This window comes from Carica papaya, chromosome 7, assembly GCF_054855325.1.
Source record: "Carica papaya isolate Zhongbai chromosome 7, ASM5485532v1, whole genome shotgun sequence".
NCBI classification, from domain to species: Eukaryota; Viridiplantae; Streptophyta; class Magnoliopsida; order Brassicales; family Caricaceae; genus Carica; species Carica papaya.
In genome coordinates, this window is record NC_142315.1 from 24,021,939 (window position 1) to 24,046,462 (window position 24,524).

A 24,524-nucleotide genomic window follows, 5' to 3' on the forward strand; every position below is an offset into this window, starting at 1 on the left:
GTAAGTACAACCCGGACTCCTCTTACATCCTAGTCCACGAGCCCCTTTTGCTCCAGGAGGATTTGTCCTTCGACGAGATACTGGTCGGCCTTGTGGACCGAAAGAGTAGAGTACTCCACAACCGGAAAATTCCTTTCGTTAAGGTCCTATAGCAGAATAACACACGGGGAGAGACCACATGAGAACTATAATCGGACTTCAGAGCCCAATATCCCCAACTGTTTGTTTAAGTGAGAGAAAGACAAATTTGAGGGATCAAATTTCTTTTAAGAGGGGGAGAGTTGTAATACCCTCAATTTATTTTAATATAATTAAAATAAATTATAAATATAATTTTTTAATTTTTATTTAATGTAAAAATGAAGAAAAATAGGTGGATGATAAAATTGAAAATAATTTTGGGAAAATAGGGTGAAAATTTAAGCTCTATAGATGTTTTTGAAAGAAAAATAAAAAATTTGGGGTCAAAATATAATTTAAGAAAATTGTGCCACGTAGGACGCCCAGTCAGTAGCTCCGACGAACCAGAGCGCTCCACGTGGCAAGGCACGCTGACGCGGTGCCATGCGGGAGGCCACTCTGGCGATCCGCGTGCCCATGATCGGACGATCTGGATTTGTTCCTACGCGCACAGACGGTTCGGATCCGTTCCCCCTTTAAACGCGATCGGACGACCCAGATTAAGTCGCGATGAACGATTCAGATTTACTTCCTATTTAAACGCGATTGGACGGTTCAGATCAAATGCGATGGACGGTCTAAATTAAAAAGAGACTAATATAAATAACTCTCTTCACATTAAACCCTAACCCTAGCCACCGGAGAAAAAGAGCTAGTCGCCAGGAAGGGAGTCGATCGCCGCCTGCCGCTGCACCAGAGCCACTTCTAAATGCCAAAAGAGGTAAAAAAATTCTTATTCGCTCGAAATTCAATTTTGAACACCCTCATAGCCAAATCAGAGCAAAACAATTGGCGAATGAGCTGAAAATTGTATGTAAAACTCAGCGACGCTGCTGCGGGAACAACTAAAAATCACCTCCGATGAGACCCTTCCCGATTCTCGTCTCGTATAATTTTTTCACCATTGTAATCATCATTCCTTTCTCTACAGGTTGACCAAAAGCAAAACACCTAACCGTGAAGGTGAGCAAGTGGAGCCGCCGTACCAAAAAACTCTGCCACCGGTAAGCTTCGATTTTTTGACTTTTTTCGACCAACCGAGACTCTTAATGTGTTTTATCATAAGGATGAGTACAAAACCGACCGAAATCGACCAAAAATAGCCGAAAATGGCCAACCTGAGGCAAACCACCGCTGCAGGCGGTGGTGCCATAGCCGGAACACGGCGGAGCTGCCGTGCCGGAATGCTGAAATTGGCCAAAAAGGGTTTTTAATACTGATTTTGGATTTTTTGAGGTATTTCTAGATACTTGAAGCATGTTTTAATCTCCGAAGGAAAATTCAAGAAACTTGGGGATCACCAACAGGCGCAGTCAAAAGTTTAGCATTCAGACACCAATTCGAGTAAGAATCTCTCACCTTATTCTCTGTTATAAAATGAAGTTTAATTAATAATAATACGGTATTTTGTGTAATTTAGATAATATCCATAATTAATTATAAGTCACTAATGGAGGCGGAACCAGTTATTTATTATTGTTTGTCATGTTTACCTGATTGATTGATTTTACAATTCGAATGCATGATAATACACTGGAATTGGTATGATAATTCGATTGTGTTTCCTTTATGCATGTATTGCTCGTTTTACGTAATTTATAGTTAATTTGGAAACTGAAAATTAAAGGTAAACGAAAAATTAGTTAATTAAATGAATGGATGAACGGTAGCCTTACTAGATATCCTGGGAGATGGTGGACAGACCGGGTACATAGAGAACCCTACCGTGAACGTTGCCTCATACTAGACGGGGTATCAAGGATTAGTATTTTGGTGCTTATATCGGACGGGGTATGGGGACGACCTATTTCACCCTCATGCCAGACGAAACATTGAGAGATGGTATTTTGACGCTCATACCGGATCAGGTATGGGGACGGTCCGTTAATTGAAAATATTAAAAAATAGTTCATGCGTAGTGTGGACATCCCTATAAACCCCCATGAATACCAGTAGACTGATAAAAGATAAAGTTGTTGTTGCCGACTGATTGCATATGAGATTATGATATTGTTTATGTTATTGACTCTATATGTAGGTTTTGAAAATCTCAATACGATAAGCATGCGGTAAATGATTTTATTTATGATAAAAAAATTTACTGAAATTAAGAGCTCCATTAGTTATTTTCATGATTTTTACCAACCTTCATTTCTGTATCGGTGAGTAGCGTGATATTCTTACTTACTCGTGTAGCTCATTCTTTCATTAACCATTTCAGATCAAGATGACTAAGATCCAGAGCCCGATCCACAAGAGAGTTTCGAGCAGGATGCTTAGTTGTTTATTTTTCATTATTTCTTTGATTTTTGATTATTTCTTTTAAAATGGTCATTCTCGTGACCCTATTGAGTAATCTGAATTATTGTGTAAAGAATGTAAACCCTAACTATTTATTTCGTTTCTGCATTTAATTCATAATTTATTTCCTTTCAAGTTCTCGGATCGTTACACTAAATCGGTAGCAAATTGATCAAACCAATTTACTAATTAAGATTGGCGTCTATCAACACTACTTAACTACCGGATAGCATGAAACTTACAATTACTTTTAAGAACTTGTTAAATAATTATGTAATATTTTTTTCTGTCACTATTGCTCCTAGTTAACTTTAGGATATGATTTAACTGTCAAATCTCAATAGGTAACTAACCATGTTATATGTCAATTATAATTGACTAATGAATAACATAAGAAACTAATTTTTTTTTTCATTCAATGATCCTGATCAAAATTTAATTTAGTCGTTATAATAAATGACAATAGAGAGCTTAAACTTATTATCAAAGTTGACAGATTCTGTTTTGATCAATCATTAATTCTACAAGTATTTAATCACACTCAATATCTTGTCAATTATAGTTCTATGAGTATAGGTGCTCAGAATTAAAATATGATTAATGACTTATTAATTATTATGTTGATCTCAAGTCAAAAAAAATTCTTACATTTCATCATTTTAAAAGAATATTTTAATGACAGTTTAAGATAATATTAACCGTTAAGAATTCTTAGTTTGTTTGGTTTAATGATCATATCTCCATATGAATCATTTATATATGTGATTTAGTTAATGATATCAACTAGTTTTTATTTTATAAAAACGGTCACATATATATTAGTTTTACCGGATTATTAGTGTCTTATTTTGTTGATCAATGACTAAGAATATTTTAGATTAAATTATAAAAAATTTTACTCTAATTATTAAGATCTCTATCTTAATGTAAAATCTCTAAATTTAATTAAAAATTTTATCATATAAATTAAATAATAAAATAATAAATATGATAATAAAAATAGTATCGTCATATATTAAAATAAATTATCAAATAATAATGTATTCAATATATTACACGAATAATTTAATTTTGAACATAATAATTATATCCCTAATAATGTTAGATTGTAGATTATATGTTAGCCATGTGTAAAATTTCAAACTTACTATTGAAATTACTTTAGTTAAATATTTGTGTTTAATTCTGGTCGCAAGGTTTCAAAATTTATCCTATCCATTTGACCAAAAATAAATAAATTTTCACATTTGCTTTTGTGAGATGGTAGATTATATATTAGCCATGTGTAAAATTTTAAACGTACGATTGAAATTACTTCAGTTAAATATTTGTGTTTAATTCTGGCCGGGAGGTTTCAAAATTTATCTTAGCAATTTCACAAAAAAAAAAAATAATAATAATAAATACCCACATTTGCTTGCGTGAGACGGTAGTGTGTAAAATTTGGAACTTACTATTGAAATTACATAAGAAAAATTAGTAGCATAGCAAAAAAAAAAAAAAAAAAAAACATAGTTATTAGTTACTATAATTAGAGTAATAGTGAGATTGAGAATGCTAATAATGATACCAGTAGAGTAGTATGATAATAATGTTGATGAGAAGTACGATATTAACAATGATAATTAGAGAGACAATAATTATAATAACAATGATGATAAAAATAAAGATAATAATCAAACTGATGCAATAATAATAATAAAATAACAATAATTATTATAAAATAAAAAGAGTAGCAGCAATATCGCGATACCGATGATTTACTCTTTTGAGGGAGAAAACTAATTCATTTTGGTTGAGACTTAAGACGCTGAAAAAATTAAAATATATTAAATTTTTTTAATTTGAAAAATAAATAAAATTAAAAAATTTTCATTCAAATAAATCAAAATTATCATAAAATTTTTCTTTGTACATATAATTTAATATGCATATACTATAAAGTAATACATCAAATTTTACAGGTGCAAAATTCTCACGGCTCCGAAACCAAAACCGAATTACTGACCCAGAAATACTATGTTCATTTTTTCATTATTCGTTGAGATGCATTAGCGTCGGGGCACCAAATCAGATCCGGCATATTTTGAGCCCGTTAACCACGACACGTCAAAATTTCCTCTATTTTTCAACGGTTCTGATTCGACGCCAGTTAATTGGATTTTTGATTGTACACCTCGAAAAGTCAACCCTCCAGCCCCTGACCATCACTTCTCAACGACAAGACCTGGCTGTCGTTTTAATTCACCACCAGACTTTCTAGAACCAGGTCTTTACTAGCGTACAAGCGCCGCACAGCTATTAGATCTCCAAAACCCTAACATAATCCCCCCAATCCGAAGAACCCTCGATGTTCTTCGCTCCTACACTCCCCTGAAGTAGTTTTCCTCCCTCAACTGGCTCTTTCTATCTAGATTTTTTTTTTTTTCGTAGTGGTAAAATGGAGGGCCTCTGTTTAAACGCCGTCGTTTCGGAGAGCTTCATGTGCTGGGTGATGCAAGTAGTGGCGGTCGAGACAGCCATTGTCTCTGTAAACTCTCTCGCTTGGTCCCTATTGATGGTTCGTGCTCTCTATCTCTGTCTTTTCGCTTCAATTTTTGTAAATTTGATGAATTTTGTTCCTTTTATTTGTGTTTGTTCTGATTTTTCTTTAAATTTGTTAGAAAGTTAGTCTTTGCTATGTCCGGCGGTGTTGTATTGTATTCTCAGAGCTTGAATTGTTCCTATTTTAGCTTCAATTCATGTTATCTTTATCTCTTGTTCTTTTCTGCTTTAAATGGGAAAACCCTAGTTATGATGAAACTGAGACGTGTTGATTTTTTTAGGTTGCTTGTTTTTAACTCTTTTCTTTTAGGTTTTGAAATTGTCTTGACCAGCGAGGCAGTCACTTTCAGTATACCTTTATATCTTGAGACCTTGTTAAATTAGTAGCATGATTTGAAGGGTATTTAAAACCTTAGGTTCTATTTGGTACAAAAAAATAATTTTTGTGTTTAATTTCTTACAAACAAATATATTATTACCTAAAAACATTAATGTTTGTATGCGTATCTATGGTACATTAAGTATAAAAAAACAGTTATCTCAAGTGCCACTTTTAGCCTCCTACTATACTTTTACTTCCGTTTTCTAATTATTGTTTTCATTTTTCAACTTTCACGTGCTTTTATGCATAGACTTATGAGCGTATGGAAAATGAAGAGTGGAAAATATTTTTTTTTTCAAACACAACTTATTCCAACTTTGTATATTCATAATCTGTTTGGTTTTTGAAGAAACTGTTTTCATGTCTGCTAATAGTCTTGGTAAAAGTGGTTATATGAAACTTAGAGCAATGGATTTGTAACTCCTGTGCTAGTTGTGTAAATTTTTTGTATGTTCTGATTTCAAAAGAGTGACAAGATGTTTTTGCTGAGGTTAATGTTATTTAGGTTAATGCTATGTGTTTGCATAATTAAAAGTGTGAAGCTTCACAGTATGGGTATATTAAGGACTGGAGTGACTTTGTCAATTATCAGTTTTGGCATCTGATTCATGTTGGGATAGTAATGCTTCTGCATAGGAATGATTACATATCTAGGGTTTTAGTCATTTTCATGCGATTTGAAAATTTGTGCCTCCACTTTTAATCATGCTTAAAAAGGAAAGGATAGCAGAATGTTCTTTTGTTAACTTGATTATTATCTGAATCAGCAAAACTCTTCATCGTAAGCTCTTGTTCCCAATAAAACTTTTCATCGTAAGTATGATTGACATTCTTTTTCTTCTCTTTTTGGATAGCATAGAGACACTGAAACATCAATTATTGTGTTAAAATGGTGCTTCAACTTGTACCACCCATAACATTGGTTAACCATTAAGTGCAAACTGTCCTGTCGACAATGTGGTTCTTTGTAGCTATTGGTTGTGTTGTATCACCGGGTATAGCTGTCTGTTCTTTTTTTTTTTCTTCTGTTTAATTCTCTTAAAATCTTCATTATGCTTTGCAATTTGTCAAATATCGATATTTTTGCCTCAAACACGAGTTTGTAACTTTTTCAGATGGGATCTTTGCCTAATGTAATTGATACTTCTCCCAAAGAGCCTGAGACTTCTGGAGGGTTAGTCCTATAGTCTTTTTTTTTTGTGTTGCCCTAATTCCTGATTCTTTGGAAGGGAGATGATAAGTTAGTTAAATCTTGCAGGTTTCCGCTTGCTCAGCTTCATGCAGTGAGAAAACCTGATCCTGGGAACCAAGACAGCAGTGATACCGAGGATGACGAAGATGACGAAGGTGAAGATGCTGCAGATGATCCCAATGAAGATGGAGGGGACGAGGAAGATGGGTCAGAAGACGAGGATGGTGAAGATGACCCTGAGGATGACCTGGCCAATGGAGGTGGTGGTGCTAGTGGAGAGGAGGAGGATGAGGAGGATGACGATGAAGATGAAGATGAAGATGGGGAAGAAGATGAGGAAGAGGAGGAAGAAGAAGAAGAAGAGGAAGACGAAGAAGAGCCTGCTCAGCCACCGGCTAAAAAGAGGAAATGAGGCTATATTTTCTTTTTCTTTTTTAACCTTTTTTAATTTGCTTAATGAGAGTAGGATTGTGGGTTAGTAGGAGTTCAGGATTGGTGGGTTGTCTGTCTGAATTAGAACTGAAGATTGCAACATTCTGGATGAACTTGTTTATTTCAATATCAAAGCTTTATCATCTTATATTTTGATTCGGACCAAATACTCGCCCTTCTCCTTCAAAATTTGCTTATAATTTTTGAAAAACCTTGAAACTGACTTTGATGATTCAGAAGGAAAAGAAGTTTAAGATAATGGTGAAAAACCTTGAAACTGACTTTCTCTAAAGTGGATGTACTTTTAAATTCCTTTAAAAAGAAGTGGAATTTATTAGGCAATTGTTCAGACTCCATATGTTTTATAAAGACAATGACAACAGTATTAATATATTATATATAAAAATAAAGCTAGTTGAACATTGGTAGTTTGAATTCATGTGACATCTGTTTTGTGGTAGTTTTTTTCACTGTGTATTTGAATTTATAATTACTAATATTAATTATATATATATATATGATAGATAAATTATAAAAATACAATTTTACAATTGATGATTTGAAGATTAATGATTGAATTAAGTGAAGAAGTCCACCTATTATATGCGACAAGTATTAAGTACATGCAAGATGATCATTTCCCAAATAAATATTGAAAAAGTCTCCACAAACCTCTTCCTCAAGTTTCAAGCCCAACAAAAATAAAAATAAAAACAGGGGAGCTACACAACTCATATAAAACATCTTATTAGTCTTAATTATATATTTAAAATTTTTCTAAAAAAAAAAAAAAGATTTACATAAAAACTCATAGTTAAAAATTTAAGCAACACTGAAAGAATTGGCGGTGCTCTCCACAAACTTTCTTGCTCCCTTAAACCACCTCTTGTCTCCGGCCTGAGCTTTGCAGATGTAAAGCTTGCCATTGTTAACAGTGGCTGTAATCAGCTGGTGCTTCCCTCCTTCGTCTCCGTCCGCTGTCCTTGTCAACACCGACAAAAAGTAGTATTGTTTTCCGTTCACCTCCCTGGTCTCTGACTCCAATATGTTGGCTGTAGCTACTGCGTTGTCCGTGAAACCTCCCTGACCAATTCAATTTCCATTCCCATATTAACAAACTTCTAAATTTTACTTTTGTAAGTGTAAAATGAACCAAACGCAAAGTCAGCATTAGCAGGTTTTTGTCATGAGATGTAGATATCGCGCCAATATTCAGCTATAAGCGCGAATGAAACCCAGCATAGGATATTGAGATGAGAAAATCCAAGTTTGGCTATTACTAATTTGATTTCTGAGTTGAGATCCAAATGAAATTTGAAAGCCAAATGGTCTGGAATTGGTTTATGGACAAACACAATTTCCTTTTGCCATAAAACACTTAGTATATCAAGTTACCTCAGCATCAGTGGCGCCAAAAAATGACTGTTTCCCCAGTAAGAAGTCCACCTGCAAAGAAAACATTCGAAGCAGATCAGTCAGCTTAATGTCATGCCTACTAACATGTATATGTATATGTATGTGTATGTGTATATAAACTGTCTTAAAACAGTAACTATGATGTTAGAGCCAAGATATCCTGGGTTTGTCAAATCTCGCCACTAACAAATAGTTACTAATTTACTCACACTTTATTTATTATTATGCATTTAAAATACACAAAGTCTTTTAAACTCTTTTTTTTAATTTATTTTCTCAATATTTGCCGTTGAATCTTTTTTCTTAGTAAAAATTTATAAAATTTATTAATTAGATGATACATACACATTCAAGTATATCACAACTTTTTAATAAGAACACACAACAACATACAATCCGATTTAAATACACAAATTTTTATAAAAGATAAAAAAAAATATCAACCATTCAGTCAAAAAACAAACAATACTATCAAATTTTTTAAATCATATAATTTGCTTGCAATAAATGGATGAAAAGAAGTGTTAACAATAAATAAAGCTATTTTTTATTAACTTGGTTTTTGTCTTGCATTTGGTTCAATTTTCATTTTTTCCCACTTAATTTTCTCTCTAATGTTAATGTCACATGCGATATTTGATTTAGTACATTTCATCTTTCGCCATGAACTCAAATATTCAATTCCCACTTTAATTCACAGGAATATGAATTCTCACCTTCCAGAGAAGTGAGATTAAACAATGAAATTATATGCTAATTCTACATGTCAAGACTAACCTGAATGTCAAAAATAGTAAGAATTTATATGATTTATTAGTTGATACAAGTATAAATATAAAATAAATTTATGAATTTATTCCAAATATTACCTTATAATTATGGGTAATCCATAGACCTATGCTTAAATCCTTGGGAAAACACATTGAAAACAAGAAGCAATGGACATAGAGATGTGTTATATACCTGAGAAAGGAACTGCTCGGGGGAACCATAATCTGAGATGGTTTTCTTGTCAGTGGGTGTTACCATGACGGAGACATTGCTTGTGGAGTCGAAGTTGTCCTCGTACCGGAGAACCTGACCGGGATACTCGACCTCTTTGCTAGGGTTCCATTTTGACGGAATCGATAGCTTGAATCCATCCCCATTGTATGGGAGGTAGTCCGTGTTTGTTTTTGGCTTCCCAAATACATTTGCTGCAATCAACACCAATTTAAGACACTATTAGCGGAATGATGTGCCCTCGGATGTCAATTAGTTTATCGAGAACGTATCTATGACAAAATATAAATGATTAAACTAATTTCACCTATATTTTCAATTTCATAACGGTGAAGTTTGATCATCGATTTGTCAATGGAGAAATTTGAAATTAACAGGTATGAAATGTAATGAAACTAACGAAGCTTGAACAGAAAACAAAGGCGAAATTAATTTTGTAATTACCAGCTTCACCGTAGGCAGCATCAGCAGGAGAAACCTTGGCGCCAATTGCTGCAGCTCCAATGAGCACAGACAGAGCCAACCTACGTGACACAGTATTTGCGTCCTCTTCCTGGGCCGCCTGCTTCTGGGCCCGGCAGACTACTTGGGCCGGCCTGATGTTCGACACGTGGCGCTGCGATGGGCTGGACGGTGATGATCTGGTGGAAGCCGCGAGTGCATGGTGGTGCAAGAAGCATGCAGTTGAGGCCATTTCTGCTTCGCGGAGTGTGGCAAGTGAAAATCAAAAGGTAGGTGGGTTAAGCAAGAAAATGTTTTGTGATATGTAAAGGAGTATTGGCTGGTTGTGGATATGGGGAGGATGCTGATGGAGAAGGGATTAGATTTTTGATGAAGGATAAGGTTGTAGAGGCTCTGATTGGTGCCACGTGGCAGTACATTCTTCCTTTATCCATTTTCAGAAGAGATCTTGATTATGATTTTTTTTTTTTTAATTTTGATATTTTTTTTCCTCTTTCAGGGTGTCAATTATTGCCCTATTTTTTATAATTAAAATAAATAAATAAATAAAATTGTGGCTGAAAATGAGACTCATTGGAAAGTGAAGCAATGACAAAAATATGATGCAAAGTTATTTTCTAATTGGTTTTTTTTTTTTTTTTGCAATTTTTCTAGTGTTATATTTACATATTTTTTATTTAATCCGTAACACCCCAGCTTGGGATTGAGGGTCGAGATAATTAAATTATATTAATAAATAATTTTAAAAAAACTTATTTTAATTTTTCTTAAAAAATTTGAAAAAATATGCATTTTGAGTGTGTTTGAAAATAATTTTCAAAAATTATGATTAAATTAAAAATAAAAAATGACTTATTTGAAAATAAAATTAAAAAAATTGGGGTAGAAGTGTAAAAAATAAAAAATAGGTCACGTAGGACTGACATCAGCAGCACGGACAATCGCCATGTGTCGTGTGGCAGACACGCGAATATGCGTCCACGTGGGCAATCCGCGTGCCAACTGATCTAACGATCCAGATCCACTCTCGTGCGCATAAACGATCCAGATTCGGTTCTCATTCATACGCAATTGAACAGTCCTAATTGCATTCGATCATGTGGTCCTAATTCATTCTCTAAATAAGATGGATCCAACGATTGAAATTGGGTCACGCTTCTATGAACGGATGGTCCGAATTGAATGAAGAGAAGTATTTAAACTCCTATTCCACTGAAACCCTAACCCTAACTGCAACCAACTCGCCGAAGAAGAAGAAGAAGGGCGACCGGAAGAGAAGCCAACCACCGTTGCTGACACCAAAAGGTGAGTTTTTTTTTCCCCTTTCGATTCGTATTTCGATTCTAAGCCACTCCAAACCCATATCGACACCGAAAAATAAAAGGAGAAGCTAAAAACAAAGGATGGAGCTTGGCTGAGTCGTTGCACCCATGACCCAAAACCCCTTTGGTAAGCCCGAATCTCCTTTCTGTTTTCTTTCATTTTCTGACCATTGGATTCTTGACTCTTTTCTTGTGCAGAGTGACAGAAGAAAACCTCTGACTGCGAGGGAGGAACGGCGGAGCTGCTACGCCGAAAAACCCACCCACCAGTAAGTTTCATTTTTTTTTCTTTTTTCTGCCAACAAAAGCCAGCTAACCTCGAGTTTTGCAAGTTTTCGCACAAAATCGACTAAAATCGGTCAGACCAAGAGGAGGCACCACCGTAGGCGGCGAAGCTGGCGCCAAAGCATGATGACGCCGCCATGCCAGAATCCTAGACCCGACCCAAAAAAAATTTAAAACTCTTTTTTGACCCTTTCTTGGATATTTTGATATATGTAACGACTGTTTTCGATTTTCACATAAACATCCAAAAAATTCGAGAACCACTTGAAAGTGCAGTGAAAAAAGTAGTATTTTGAACACTAACTCGGGATAAGAATTTCTCATTCTTTATTCCATTACGGTTAATTAAAGTTAAATAAATAATAAACGGTACAATTTGTAAATATTAGCAACCTCTAATTAGTTAAATACAGGTCACTAATGGAGCTGATAATTAGTCAGTATATAATGGCTTATTTTGTTTGTACTGTTCATTTATTGCTAGGCTGTTATTGTTTGCTTACCAGATGCACTTTAATTCATTGGTTTAATTGTCTTCTCATTTATTAGTATACTTATTCGTTTTATCCCTATCAGTTGATTAGTTTGAACTACATGTTCTGATTACACTCTCTTTAATTATTAAGTATTAAATTGTATTATCTACTAATTTATCGTTCTATTTTCATATGATTATGAAATGAGATTGTTGTATGTAACTGGTGGCTAGTTGATGATGTTGACATGCATGTATTAAATTAACGTATCAAACTAAAAGACTTACTGGGTGTCATGAAAAAAAGTATACAGACTGAGTACATTAAAAAAATATTACTGTGAGTGTTACTCTCAATCAAACGGGGCTAAGAAGTCCCATATAGAAAAGGGTTATGAAGTGTTTGTCTACGCTCATACCAGATACGTTATTGAGGCAATGATACGTTTGACGCTCATTACCAGACGGGGTATGAGGATGATCGACTGATTAATGATTGGATATTGGGTCCACGTATAGTGATGACCCTTATGGATCTCCAACGGCACTGATAAGTAGCTAAAAAGGTAAAGCTTGGTCATTGTTGGTTTGGTAGAGTATTTTATACATTGTTATCCTGATTCTTCCTTCATAAATAGCATTAGAGAACTTAAAAGATGAGTATGAGATTAACATTTTTTTAAAATTAAATGAATTTACAAAAAAAAATAGCTTTATTGGTTGTTTGCGATTTTTTTCACCAATCTTTAATTTTTCATATCGGTAATAAAGTGTTAACATTCTTACTATGTTAGTATAGCTCATCTCTCTTTATTAATATTTCAAATCAAAACGATTAAAATCTGGATCCTGAGTAACAGGAAAGTTAGTAATTGAAGATTGTCTCTCGATTTCTACCAGTTGCACAACGAAAGTCGACCCCATATATTTATAATTATACTTTTCTTTCTATTATTTCAATTTTTTTTAAGTGTCGTTTCTGTTATTCTATTGAGCATCTTAATTAAATTGTGCAAAAAATATAAATTTTTAATTTTTAATTACTTCTGGTAATATCTTATTAGTTCAATTTTATTATTCATTTTAAAATTCGGACCTTTATGTAATTTTAAATATTTAAATATTAATTTTTTAAAGTCATTTACTTAAGAGTGTCATATTTTTTCTACTATATATAAATGTAAGAATAAATTATTAAATTAATTTTTGACATTTGATATTTGTTATAGTTTCTGGTTTTAATTTTTTTTTTTACAAGTTAGCTCTTAATAATTTCTGTTTGTTTCAACATTTAATTTACTTTTTTTAATAAAAAAGATAAAATGATTAAATTATGTTAGTATATTTTAAAGAATAGTTAAAAAATAATTTTAACTAATTAATTTTTTAATTAAATTTATTTTTATGAATTATTATTTTTAATTATTCAAATATAGTATAATAATTTTATTTTTATTTTTTGTCAAACAATGAAAGTAAACTATGTATTTGAAATAAATAAAAACGTTGGAGATTAAATTGTAATAAATAAAATATTAAAGATCAAAATATAATAAATTTAAAATGATATGGATTGATTTCGTAATTTATTCTAAATTTATTTCATTTTCAAGCATTTTTTTTAAGTTGTTTTTCTTAGTAGTTTTTTTAATCTAAATATTATATATATATATATATATATGTCTTTTATTTTCAAAATTTCCACACCAAGCATAATTTCTCGTGGAAGTATATATATTAAAAATTTTACATTTTCTGTATTTTTTATTTTTTTAAACTTAATCAAATCCCTTTTATTATTATTATTTTTTCCTTTATACTAATTTATATTTTTATCGTACTTATCAATAAATTTAAAAACGTAAAAGAGAATAAATGTTACAAAATGAAGAAAGGAGAAAGAACAATAATAATAAATTATTAAACTTACTAATAATATCACTAACAAGACTAAAATTACATGAAAGACCTGCAAAAACCCTAGAATCTTAATAGTCCAACATTCAAGAACAAGCAGTTTGGGAACGAACTGGCTAATAAAAGGGAATCAAGTGTACCAGGCACTTGTTAAGGATTTGAGTGTGAGTGTGTGTATATATTACTTTCTATATTTATGGTAGAACACATGGAATCCCGATTTGTATGAAGTTCTCTATTTTAGGCCTCCCAAAAAAGAAAATATATATCTATAACTTTTTTCCATTATTATTACAGGCAGAATTATAAAAACTTTTTTCCTGAAATTATCAAATCCTTATTCGTTACAGTTGAGATTGAATTTATATTTCATTTTTATTGTTTTAATTATTTATAAGACCTCTTCATTCTGATCAAGTTGTATCACTCCATCTTAATGTGATTTCACAATTTAATACGTGAATCTAACAAGACCCCATTTTCTTACCATTTGTTTTTAACTCCTCATGCAATGTATTCCTTAAAATAAAACAAAAGATTGGAAAATAAGAAAAACAAACAAGTGTGGGTCATTAGATATCAAGTTCTTATTAAATATATATAGACCTAAAAACTCGTCAACCCATTAATCAAGAACAAGCAATCTGGGAAGAAATAGCCTTAAAAGGAAAGGAAGTGTTCCAAGCGTAGGTGAAATTTGCAATTGAGTGTCCGTAAACCGGCAGCCCGTTGTTAAGGAGACATTCATCGCCAGATTTGGCTAACACAGAAGAGTCAATTGGCTCGGCTGTCTGAAATCCTTCGCAATCCAACTTCACATCTAATTGAGTGCATGTACAATTGTTTTCGATTTTAACTTCCCACTCGATTTGACTCTCAACTTGACGACCCGTTGTAGATTGGGTTACTATTAGATCATCATACGAGCATTCGCACGACGCTACATTGCATAAAAAAATTATGTTTAGTACTTCATCATTATGTATATATATATAACTTAGTGACCATCTATTTTCTACCATAAATAAAATATCACATTAGATGGAAGGAAAGAAACTTGTACCTTTGGCAATGAAGCCAATGAAGAAGATAACTAGCAGAAAGTTGACAATGGCTGCCATGAGTGGAATTTCTAGCTTATTTGAAAAAAAGAAAAAAAAAAAATTCCTTTCCTTTGTTGATTTGATGAAAGTTACGCTATTAACTTGCTTTATTTATACTAGTACATTACATGGTAATGGTAATGGTAATTAATAATATGTAATAATTTTTACGTTGACAGTATATATATATATATATATATATATATATATATATACGAAATCCATCACCATTTATTGAAAGTTATTGAGAATATATGAAAACAACACCGTTTCACAATTCCTTCTTTAATATCTTCTTTGCTTATTAATAAATTTCGCAGCTTTTCACGTTCGAGTTTCCTTTTCTATCCGTTTATATTTGACTCAGCATTTAAATCCATAATCAAATATTACGTGTCAGAATTAACTGCGAGGGAAAGAAATAAATATATAGAGTGAAAAGTAAGACTAAATATGCAGATTTCTTCAGATTTTTAGTATTTTACTATTTATAGTAGAGTCAATACACTCATTGATAAATTCATTATAAAATTTCATCATGTCAAATCTCAATTATTTATAAGGTTTTCATATCTTTTAAGATACAAAAAGAAAGGTCGAGGATGCATAGTGCTCTAGAAAAGAAAATAAAAGAGCATTAAAGAATGAGATTGTAATGAAACTTGTTTTATATTAGTTAGGAAATATGATCAACTAAAGATTATCTAAATCTTTTCAGGATTTGTTAGAAAACTGATGCTATGACTTATCTGTAAGTATATAACTAGCACATCTTGAAGGTTTTGGTGTGCTCCTAATAAAAAAATTAGTATCATAGACAGTAATTTCCCAGCTTCAGGTATATTTTTTTTAAGTGCCAACCCTATGATATTCGGATCAACACAGAATAACCATGAAGAGGAGGGAGAAATTGGAGACTGAGAGCAACAAGATCCAATGACATGATCTTCCAAAAGGGTCCTTGATTGAGAGTATATACGCATAAGGAAATTATTGAAATTCAAAAAATTAAAGAGAACGCATTTTGATTGAGTGTAATATTGCTCTAATTTATTTATTCATGCATGTTACACAATCTTCCCAATTAACTATTCCGTAAGTACCAGATATCCATCACCTCTTATATATATATATATATATATTGTTCGGTTAACAAGAAATATCTGAATCAATTTTCTTACTACCAGAGGAGTTATAATGTTTAAGGTAATAGCGTGCTGGTATGTGTGGTTGTATGTTATATTTTTGGTGATGAGAAGAGGATGTGGAGATGTGATTGAAGGCAGAGTTTTGATAAATGGAACAGCCAGAATTGCAACAACAGATTCTGATTTCATTTGCGCCACTTTGGATTGGTGGCCTCCTGAGAAATGTGATTATGGTACTTGTAGCTGGGGTCGAGCTTCTCTCCTAAACCTAGTAAAGCTCGTACTCCAGTCTTTCGTTATTTTTTTGAGGGCATAGAATTGTCTTTTGATATAGTGAAGGATTTCAGTTCCAGACTCAAAATCTTTTGTTAAGAATCATCATCTTTTTTCTCACGAGTACTTAAGGAATCTATTTGATATGTTTAATAGACTTGCAAAGATTATGTATGCATTTCACTAATGATCTTATTTGTGTTCACTTTCTTTTCTCTACAGGACCTTAGCAATAAGATACTGCTCAATGCTGTTAAAGGTAAAGAAGCGTCTTTGCAGACATGCAAGGAATATTTATGAGTTATAATTAGTTTTGTACATATGTATAATGTACATATATATATATATATATATATATATAGTGATCACAGACACTGTCGTGCAGCACTTTCTCCATTAAAACTCAGATTGGGTGGTACCTTACAAGACAAACTGATATATCAGACTGAAGGAAGTCAATGCCAACTGTTCACTAAAAATGAAACCGAGATGTTTGGTTTCTCTCAAGGTTGCTTGCCCATGTCTCGATGGGATGAACTTAATACTTTCTTCAACATATCTGGGCAAGTTTTTTTAACTTTAAACTTATACATACAGATTTAGAAGTTGAAACAGAAGCAGATATTCTCTAAAGACACTAACAATTTTATGTTAGATAAAAAAATTTCAAACCACAAAAACTAAATTTTCACAAAAGTTAAAGTTACTTTAAATCAAACCAGAGGAAGTGAAATTATAGTTTCCAGATGAGAAAAACCAAACTCCTTCACTTTGACATTCTGATTAATGTAATACAGGGCTCTGGTTATTTTTGGATTAAATGCACTGAACGGGAGGACCATAACCCCAGATGGTAAAGCTGTGGGGGCTTGGGATTCAAGCAATGCTGAATCTCTCATCCGTTATACTGTCAATAAAGGCTATTCAATCCACGGATGGGAACTTGGTAACTCCTCTATTCTTAAGCTTAATATATATTTTCACGAGACTAAACTAGAACAATACTACTACCTTTTATCCATCATAATCTTAATTGGTAGTTAATATAATATGTGTCATTTATATATGAAGTTTCTGGGGGTGAATTGTTAGGAAATGAACTGAGTGGGGTAGGAATCGGAACAAGAGTGGCAGCAGATCAGTATGCATCAGATACAGATAATCTTGAGAGGATTGTGCAAAAGATATACACAGTAGAAATACCTAGGCCTCTCTGGAAGCCTCTTGTCATAGCCCCTGGAGGGTTCTTTGAAGCAAATTGGTTCACAGAATTCATAAACAAATCTTCTCAATCTGTGGAAGTTGTCTCCCACCACATTTACAACCTTGGCCCAGGTATAGTAAATTGTAGGTTTGATTCGAACCGTATTTCCATTTATATCTGGCTTAACATATCATGTTTTAATTTAGGGTCGGACAGTAATCTGGTGAACAAAATCTTGGATCCAAAATATCTAGATAATACTGGACGTCAGCCATTTAGAGATCTCCAAGGCATTCTAGCAAGCTCAGAAAGTTCAGCAATGGCATGGGTTGGTGAAGCAGGAGGGGCTTATAACAGCGGCCGTCATCTTGTCAGCAATGCATTTGTGTACAGTTTCTGGTAATTAATCAAACCTTAAATCTTCTTATTGAATGACTACTCTTGACTCATCAAGAATGAAACAACAGGTATTTGGATCAACTTGGAATGGCAGCATCCTATGAAACCAAGACATATTGCAGGCAAACATTGGTTGGTGGCAATTACGGCCTACTCAACACTACTACGTTTGTTCCAAACCCTGATTACTACAGGTAATTCTTCCGTGTCCATGTAGCTTTATTACCAAACGACATGGTGCCTCCGAGGCACCATAACCAAACACATAACCAGAAACTGATCATGATGCCCTTAGAATAAAGAAGGGTGTGTGTTATTCATAACTATCCTTCTAACGTTGATATCAGCATGCATATTTTTACAGTACGTATATATAGTTCTGGGGTTCAACTCAGAATGTAGTTTACAAGAGAGGAAATATTTTCCGGAAAAACAAGTTAGATAAATCTTGGTTTTCATATGGACTGTGCAGCGCTCTTCTTTGGCATCGATTAATGGGACCTAAGGTGTTATCTACCAAATTTTTGGGGACAGACAAAATTCGTGCTTACGCTCATTGTTCAAAAATCTCTGTAAGTAAAATATTAAATTTCATCCACAGTCAAACTTAGAAATTACAACTAAACGTATTTGGTTTTCTGTGACAGCAAGGAATCACAGTATTGTTAATGAACCTGGACGGGGAGAACACAGTTAATGCTAATGTTTCAACTGAAACCGAAGGCGTTGTTCATGGAAATATTCAAAGGGAAGAGTACCATTTAACCCCAGAAAATGGAGACATACACAGTCAGAGTGTTCGTCTCAATGGGGAAGTTATTTCAGTTGATTCATTTGGCATCATACCAGAGTTACACCCAGTCAGAGTCAACGTGAAATTTCCAATCATTGTTGCTCCTTTCTCCGTTGTATTTGTTCATATTCCCACTCTCAAGCTTCAGGCTTGTATGTAAGTGCAGACAAGTAATTTGTATTCATTGATTTGACAAATTAATGAAACAATACATCCCAAATTTTATCATAACACAAAACTGTAAATCCTAAATTGAATCCAAGAAAACCGCACATCAATGAAACAAAAACAAAAATCATAAACTTCCCTGATTAACGTAGCAAACTTTGAATAATGCTAATAAACAGGGAGGGAGAAAAAGGAACCTGATGAGAACATCGAAGTGCTACTTTCATTATGGCTGAGATTATTACATTCTAACATTCATCAAAGTGTATAGTTGATGAAGAAAACAACTAGACCAGTAAACGCTGAGACAGATCTAGTGTGCGAGTCTGAGTTATTGAGCGGAAGAAAGTGAGGAAGAATCTGGAAAAACAGAAGATCTTTTCTTCTGAGGTAAATACATGGAACTAATGTGTATTTACAAAATAACCCCAACTTTACATAAATAAAAAATACAGCCCTTTTATTTACAAAACTACTTACCTTGGATACTCTAATATCCCATCTCCCCCCCCCCCTCCAAGCTGGAGTATACAAATTCTATATATCCAGTTTAAATACAAGTGCTGTAAATCTTGAAATGGAAAGTAGCTTGGTGAAACAGTCAGGCAGCTGATTGGAAGAAGAAACAGAGTGCAACTGAATGATACCTGCCGCAACTTTCTGTCAAATGAGATGACAATCAATTTCTATATACTTCGTTCGCTCATGAAAAACTAGATTTTTAACAATTTTTATTCCTGACAAATTATCACAAAAAACTACAGCTAGATAGTGATTCACGAGCAGATCAGTAAGCAAAAAATGGAGCCATTGCAGCTCACAACCAATGGTAGCAAGAGCCCTGTATTCTGCTTCAGAGGAAGACCGAAATATAGTTGATTTTTTTTTTCATTTTTCAAGAAATAAGAGCATCTCCGAGAAAGATACAAAAATCAATGACAGATTTCCGTGAATCAGGACAAGTGGCCTAATCATAATCGCTAAAATCTTTCAATTTTAAAGAATTATGCACAGGATAAAACAAACTTTATCCAGGAGTACCTTTTAAGTATCTCAAGATCCGATGAGTAGCCTGTAAATGTGTCTGAGTAGGAGCTTCAAGAAATTGAGAAAATTATTGAACAACAAAGCATATGTCTGGCCGTGTAGTGGTAAGATACAAAAACTTACCCACAAGCTGCCAATATGCAGTGGAATCAACTCTAGGCGAGCCATCATCTTTCACCAACTTTACAGAAGAAACCATAGGAGTTTGAGTGGATTTACTGTTAAAAAAACCATTATCCTGAAGTAAATCCAAGGTACAGTTGCATTGACAAATATTAATTCCTTTCTCAGACCTTGCAACTTCAAGACCTAAGAAGAATTTGAGCTCCCCCAAATCTTTTATTTTAAACTGATCATGTAAAAAACTTTTGACAGATAGTATTTCTTCCATGTTGTTACTAGTTAATATCATATCATCAACATAGATATTAAGAGCAATGAAGGAAGAGCCAGTAGATCTGATAAACAAAAAAGAATCTAAATGAGCTTGAATGAAGCCTTGTTGCTTCAAAGCATCAGTTAACTTGAAATTCCATTGTCTACTTGCCTGCTTCAACCCATAGAGACTCTTCCTAAGCCTACAAACCAGGTGAAAGAGTCATGTAAACCTCCTCAGACAAATCACCATGGAGAAATGCATTATTAATATCCAACTAGTACAACAGCCATCCTTTAGCTGCAGCAACAGCTAGCAAAGTGCGAATAGTAATGACCTTAGCAACAGGAGAAAGGTGTCCAAATAATCTATACCAGACTGTTGAGTATATCCCTTGGCCACTAACTGAGCTTTATACTGTTCAATAGATCTATCAGTCTTCCTCTTGATTTTAAAAACTCATTTACATCCAATAGGCTGTTTGTTAGGGGGCAATGTAACCAAATCCCATGTTTGATTTTTTACATGTGCATTAATCTCAGCCTGCATTGCCTCTCTCCAACAAGGAGAAACAACAGCTTGGTTATATGTTTTTGGTTCCTGATCTTGGCTTATAACAAAGATAAAGGATTTCTGTTTGTGTGAGATATGGTCATAAGATAGGACATTAGAAATATAATGTGGTGAGGACACATTGATTCTGGAGTTCAGATCATATACATGATAATCTTAAAGATAAGTTGGTTGCTTTACTTAGCTAGTTGACTTTCTAATTGGCAGATCAGGTTGTGACTCTGGATGGGTCAACTCCTCTGGTGTACAAGTGATAAATGTGGAGTCATTATATATAGGAGAGATGATTAAGGGCGAAGTAGAAGTGGGAGAGAAAACAGGACCAGAAGCGACTGACTCAAATAGACTTCCATGGTCTGTATCATCTTGTTGTGCAAAATACTTACTTGTATCATTATGCAATTCTGTTGTAAAGCTATCAGAACGAGGTAAAACAAATTTATCAGAGTCATTGGAAGGTACGAAATGGAATGAAAAGACATGTTCAACAAAATTGACATTTCTAGATACAAAGATTTTTTAGAATAAAGATCATAGATTCGATACCTTTTGATATGAGAAGGGTAACCAAGAAAAATACATTTGGTAGCGCGCAAAGCAAACTTCGATCAGTTGGAGTCTAAGGTGGAAGTATAGCACAAGCAATCAAATACCTTAAGATGATGATATGTAGGGATAATATGGAATAAAAGTTCATAAGGTGTTTGATTGTTGATGATTGTCAATGAAAAATGTGAGTGTTTTAACAGATGACTAATGAAAATCAAATTGAGTGTAAACTGGGGAACAAAACAAGCATTGTGAAAGATGAGGATTGGTGTAATATGTACTGTACCAATCTGTGTGATTTTAAGTATTTGTGAATTTGGTAATTTAATGAACATATTTTCAACAGGCATGTGTAAAGTGAACAGCTCAATTGAGGTCACTATATGATCGCTAGCTCCAAAATCAATGATCTAGTCAACTAGTATAGATGGAATAGAGGAGAAAGTAGTGTTACCTGGTTCAATGGAAGGTTAGAATTTAGCAGAGAGGGTGTTGATTTGAGGAGTAATGGTTGAAATATTTGAAGCTGTTGATGGTTAAATAAGGGATAGTATCTTGTGATATTGATCTTTAGTAAATGAGTATGGCAATGCATTTAGACCACTGCACTGTGCATTAATTCTTACATGAGAATTAACTACACCAGATTCTAATTCATCAATTTGAGTGCTAACTTGACTTACTCTTAGAATGTTCCGAGGCTTAGGTTTATACCCCGGTGAATACCCATGCTTCTTATAACACTTCTCTACTGTGTGTCCAATGAAGCCACAATAAGTGCATGTTGGTCTCTTACCATTATTGAATCCACCAATTCCAGAATTATACTTCTTATTTCCTCCTATATTATTGCTAATGTTCTGTCCAGAGAATTGACATTTCTGTTGAGGAGCTAAAGTCTTGTTTACATGGAAAACATTTGAATCAAAATTCTGTTCTGAAAGTCCTGTATCAAGGTTTCTCTCATGCTGTATAGAAGTGCAAATACCCTACTCAGCGGAGGTAAAGGATCCTGAATTTGGATCTGTGACTTTATAACGTTGAAGGACTCATTTAGTCCTCTTAAAAACCTGATGGTTCTGTCCTCCCCATAGTATTTTCTAACTGTTGTTCCAACACTACACAAACATTGCGTTTTACTGTCACAAGGAGGCAGAGGCCTCAAGTTCGAAAACGTATTCCACAGTATCTTCAAATGTGTGTAATATTCTGTGACTGAATAGGTTCTTTGTTTCATCATTGAAATCTCCTCTTGGAGATTAGCTATTCTAACTGCATCACCTTGAGAATATCTATCATAGAGGTCCTTCCATAAGTCTCTCGCGCAATCTATCCAGATTACGGTTTGAGCAATAGATGGAGAAATCGACCTCATTATCCAAGATACAACAATCATATTGCAGTGCTCCCATGTACTGTACATAGGATCGTCTTTGCTCGGGACTGGTATTGTACCGTCCACGAACTTCATCTTATTTTTAGTAATCAAGGCTATTCTCATTGACCTCGACCACGAGTGAAAATTGTTACCTGTGAGAATGGTTGAAGTCAGCTGAAGCGACGGACTCTCGCTCGGGTGCAGATAGAATGGATTCGCTATGGTTTCTTCAGAGGTTGACGACTTTGTGCTAGTAGTAGCCGTATCCATGACTATCAACGTGAGAACTTGAAGCTGGAGAAATTTCTCTGCAAAATCACGAACCTAGGGTTTTGATTTCAACCAAAAAAAAAAACTCGATCGGAAGAAATCTTCGAGCTCTGACACCATATTACATTCTAACGTTCATTAAAGTGCATAATTGATGAAGAAAACAACTACACCAGTAAACACTAAGACAGATTTGGTGTGTGAGTCGAGTTATTGAGTAGAAGAAAGTGAGGAAGAAGAAAGTGAGGAAGAATCTATGAAAACAAAAAAAAATTTCTTCTTATTAACTGAGTGTTTTTATACATGGAACTAATGTATATTTACAAAATAACCCCCAACTTTACATAAATAAAAAACACAGCCCTTTTATTCACAAAAATACTTACCTCGTATACTCTAATAGAGATCATATAAGGTGAAACCACACACGTATATCCCTCATTTTTACCATCCACTTTTGAGCTTAAACAGCTTATTTCTATTCATCGCTTACACAACCATAGCTCCGATGAAGGGTTATCGGCTCAAATATGGCTAGCTTTGTGAAGGGTTCTGTCATGGACTAATTGCCAGGATGAAATTAAATAGCTGAATCGAAGAATTAAAGTTCCCTTCTCTTCCCTGTGAATTTAAAGGGGGAGGATTCTGAACTGAGTAGTGCAGAGTGAGACGGCGAGTTGAGAGAATTTGATTTTGAAGTCGTGGGCTTAGAATATTACGGCTCAAAAAGCTTGGCCTTCGATTGGAACACTTCAAAATTTTAGTAGTACATGTTTAACCGAGTTTTTACTTTAGTTTTTACCCTAGAAAAAAGTAACAGATTAATCAAACAGTAGAAATAGAAAAGTTTTTAAGTAAAATTATTTTGCTAAAAGTTATTTTCAAAATATTTTTATCTGTTTACAGAACAAATTTTAGCCCAATTAAGAAAGCCCTTATAGATCTTCAGTGACACTAAAGAAACATATCTATACTATATAATATAAACGGCTACATGGGTATATGAATTCCTAAAGAAATTTTGGAAAATTTATAACCTAATTTGGTAATGATTGTTTAATTATTTTTAATTTAATGATTGCTGATTTCTTAGAAGACATGGTAAACTAATAAAAAATAATTCAATGGATTATTTATATTTTTTACATATTTCTTTATATATAAAGTCACTACTATGAAAGCACAAATCAAACATAAATATATCAAATCTTTTAGAAAATTAATCTTTAGTAGAAATTAGAAAATTTTGATCATGAAATCTGTTTTTAATTTATATTAAATAATTAATTAAACTAATTATCATAAAATCTTAATCTAATGAAAAATGGAACAT

The 24,524-nt window shown here is 33.5% G+C and overlaps 4 protein-coding genes across 4 annotated transcripts; 2 read left to right on the forward strand and 2 right to left on the reverse strand.

Moving 5' to 3' along the window:
* The first annotated feature begins 4,735 nt into the window (after positions 1 to 4,735).
* LOC110807032 (uncharacterized) lies at positions 4,736 to 7,179 on the forward strand. Its single transcript, XM_022032050.2, has 3 exons — positions 4,736 to 5,041; positions 6,523 to 6,581; positions 6,666 to 7,179. Exons 1-3 carry the CDS (start codon positions 4,922 to 4,924, stop codon positions 7,009 to 7,011), a joined length of 525 nt encoding a protein of 174 aa, XP_021887742.1. The 5' UTR covers positions 4,736 to 4,921; the 3' UTR covers positions 7,012 to 7,179.
* Positions 7,180 to 7,754: 575 nt separating this feature from the next.
* LOC110807051 (oxygen-evolving enhancer protein 2, chloroplastic-like) lies at positions 7,755 to 10,221 on the reverse strand. Its single transcript, XM_022032071.2, has 4 exons — positions 9,894 to 10,221; positions 9,411 to 9,643; positions 8,427 to 8,477; positions 7,755 to 8,114 (listed from the first exon to the last, which is right to left on the reverse strand). The coding sequence occupies exons 1-4, from the start codon at positions 10,141 to 10,143 to the stop codon at positions 7,854 to 7,856; spliced, it is 795 nt and encodes a 264-aa protein (XP_021887763.1). The 5' UTR covers positions 10,144 to 10,221; the 3' UTR covers positions 7,755 to 7,853.
* A 4,235-nt stretch (positions 10,222 to 14,456) lies between these two features.
* LOC148253078 (TPD1 protein homolog 1-like) lies at positions 14,457 to 15,088 on the reverse strand. Its single transcript, XM_088207762.1, has 2 exons — positions 14,974 to 15,088; positions 14,457 to 14,850 (listed from the first exon to the last, which is right to left on the reverse strand). Exons 1-2 carry the CDS (start codon positions 15,029 to 15,031, stop codon positions 14,540 to 14,542), a joined length of 369 nt encoding a protein of 122 aa, XP_088063888.1. The 5' UTR covers positions 15,032 to 15,088; the 3' UTR covers positions 14,457 to 14,539.
* A 1,835-nt stretch (positions 15,089 to 16,923) lies between these two features.
* On the forward strand, positions 16,924 to 19,068 carry LOC110807038 (heparanase-like protein 3). The gene is made up of 7 exons (XM_088208526.1): positions 16,924 to 16,997; positions 17,232 to 17,380; positions 17,488 to 17,769; positions 17,845 to 18,037; positions 18,106 to 18,231; positions 18,510 to 18,609; positions 18,685 to 19,068. The coding sequence occupies exons 1-7, from the start codon at positions 16,924 to 16,926 to the stop codon at positions 18,988 to 18,990; spliced, it is 1,230 nt and encodes a 409-aa protein (XP_088064652.1). The 3' UTR covers positions 18,991 to 19,068.
* Positions 19,069 to 24,524: the final 5,456 nt, after the last annotated feature.

Bases quoted from the DNA above. Each gene is read 5' to 3' on its own strand.
- LOC110807032 (XM_022032050.2), top strand. From the start codon at position 4,922: ATGGAGGGCCTCTGTTTAAACGCCGTCGTTTCGGAGAGCTTCATGTGC. The intron at 5,042-6,522 runs GTTCGTGCTCTC...TAACTTTTTCAG, and splicing joins TCGCTTGGTCCCTATTGATG to ATGGGATCTTTGCCTAATGT. The intron at 6,582-6,665 runs GTTAGTCCTATA...TAAATCTTGCAG, and splicing joins GAGCCTGAGACTTCTGGAGG to GTTTCCGCTTGCTCAGCTTC.
- LOC110807051 (XM_022032071.2), bottom strand. From the start codon at position 10,143: ATGGCCTCAACTGCATGCTTCTTGCACCACCATGCACTCGCGGCTTCC. The intron at 9,644-9,893 runs GTAATTACAAAA...TGTTGATTGCAG, and splicing joins TGCTGCCTACGGTGAAGCTG to CAAATGTATTTGGGAAGCCA. The intron at 8,115-8,426 runs GTAACTTGATAT...TGAATTGGTCAG, and splicing joins TTGGCGCCACTGATGCTGAG to GGAGGTTTCACGGACAACGC.
- LOC148253078 (XM_088207762.1), bottom strand. From the start codon at position 15,031: ATGGCAGCCATTGTCAACTTTCTGCTAGTTATCTTCTTCATTGGCTTC. The intron at 14,851-14,973 runs GTACAAGTTTCT...TATGCAATGTAG, and splicing joins CATTGGCTTCATTGCCAAAG to CGTCGTGCGAATGCTCGTAT.
- LOC110807038 (XM_088208526.1), top strand. From the start codon at position 16,924: ATGTTTGGTTTCTCTCAAGGTTGCTTGCCCATGTCTCGATGGGATGAA. The intron at 18,038-18,105 runs GTAATTAATCAA...ATGAAACAACAG, and splicing joins GCATTTGTGTACAGTTTCTG to GTATTTGGATCAACTTGGAA. The intron at 18,610-18,684 runs GTAAGTAAAATA...TTTCTGTGACAG, and splicing joins CTCATTGTTCAAAAATCTCT to CAAGGAATCACAGTATTGTT.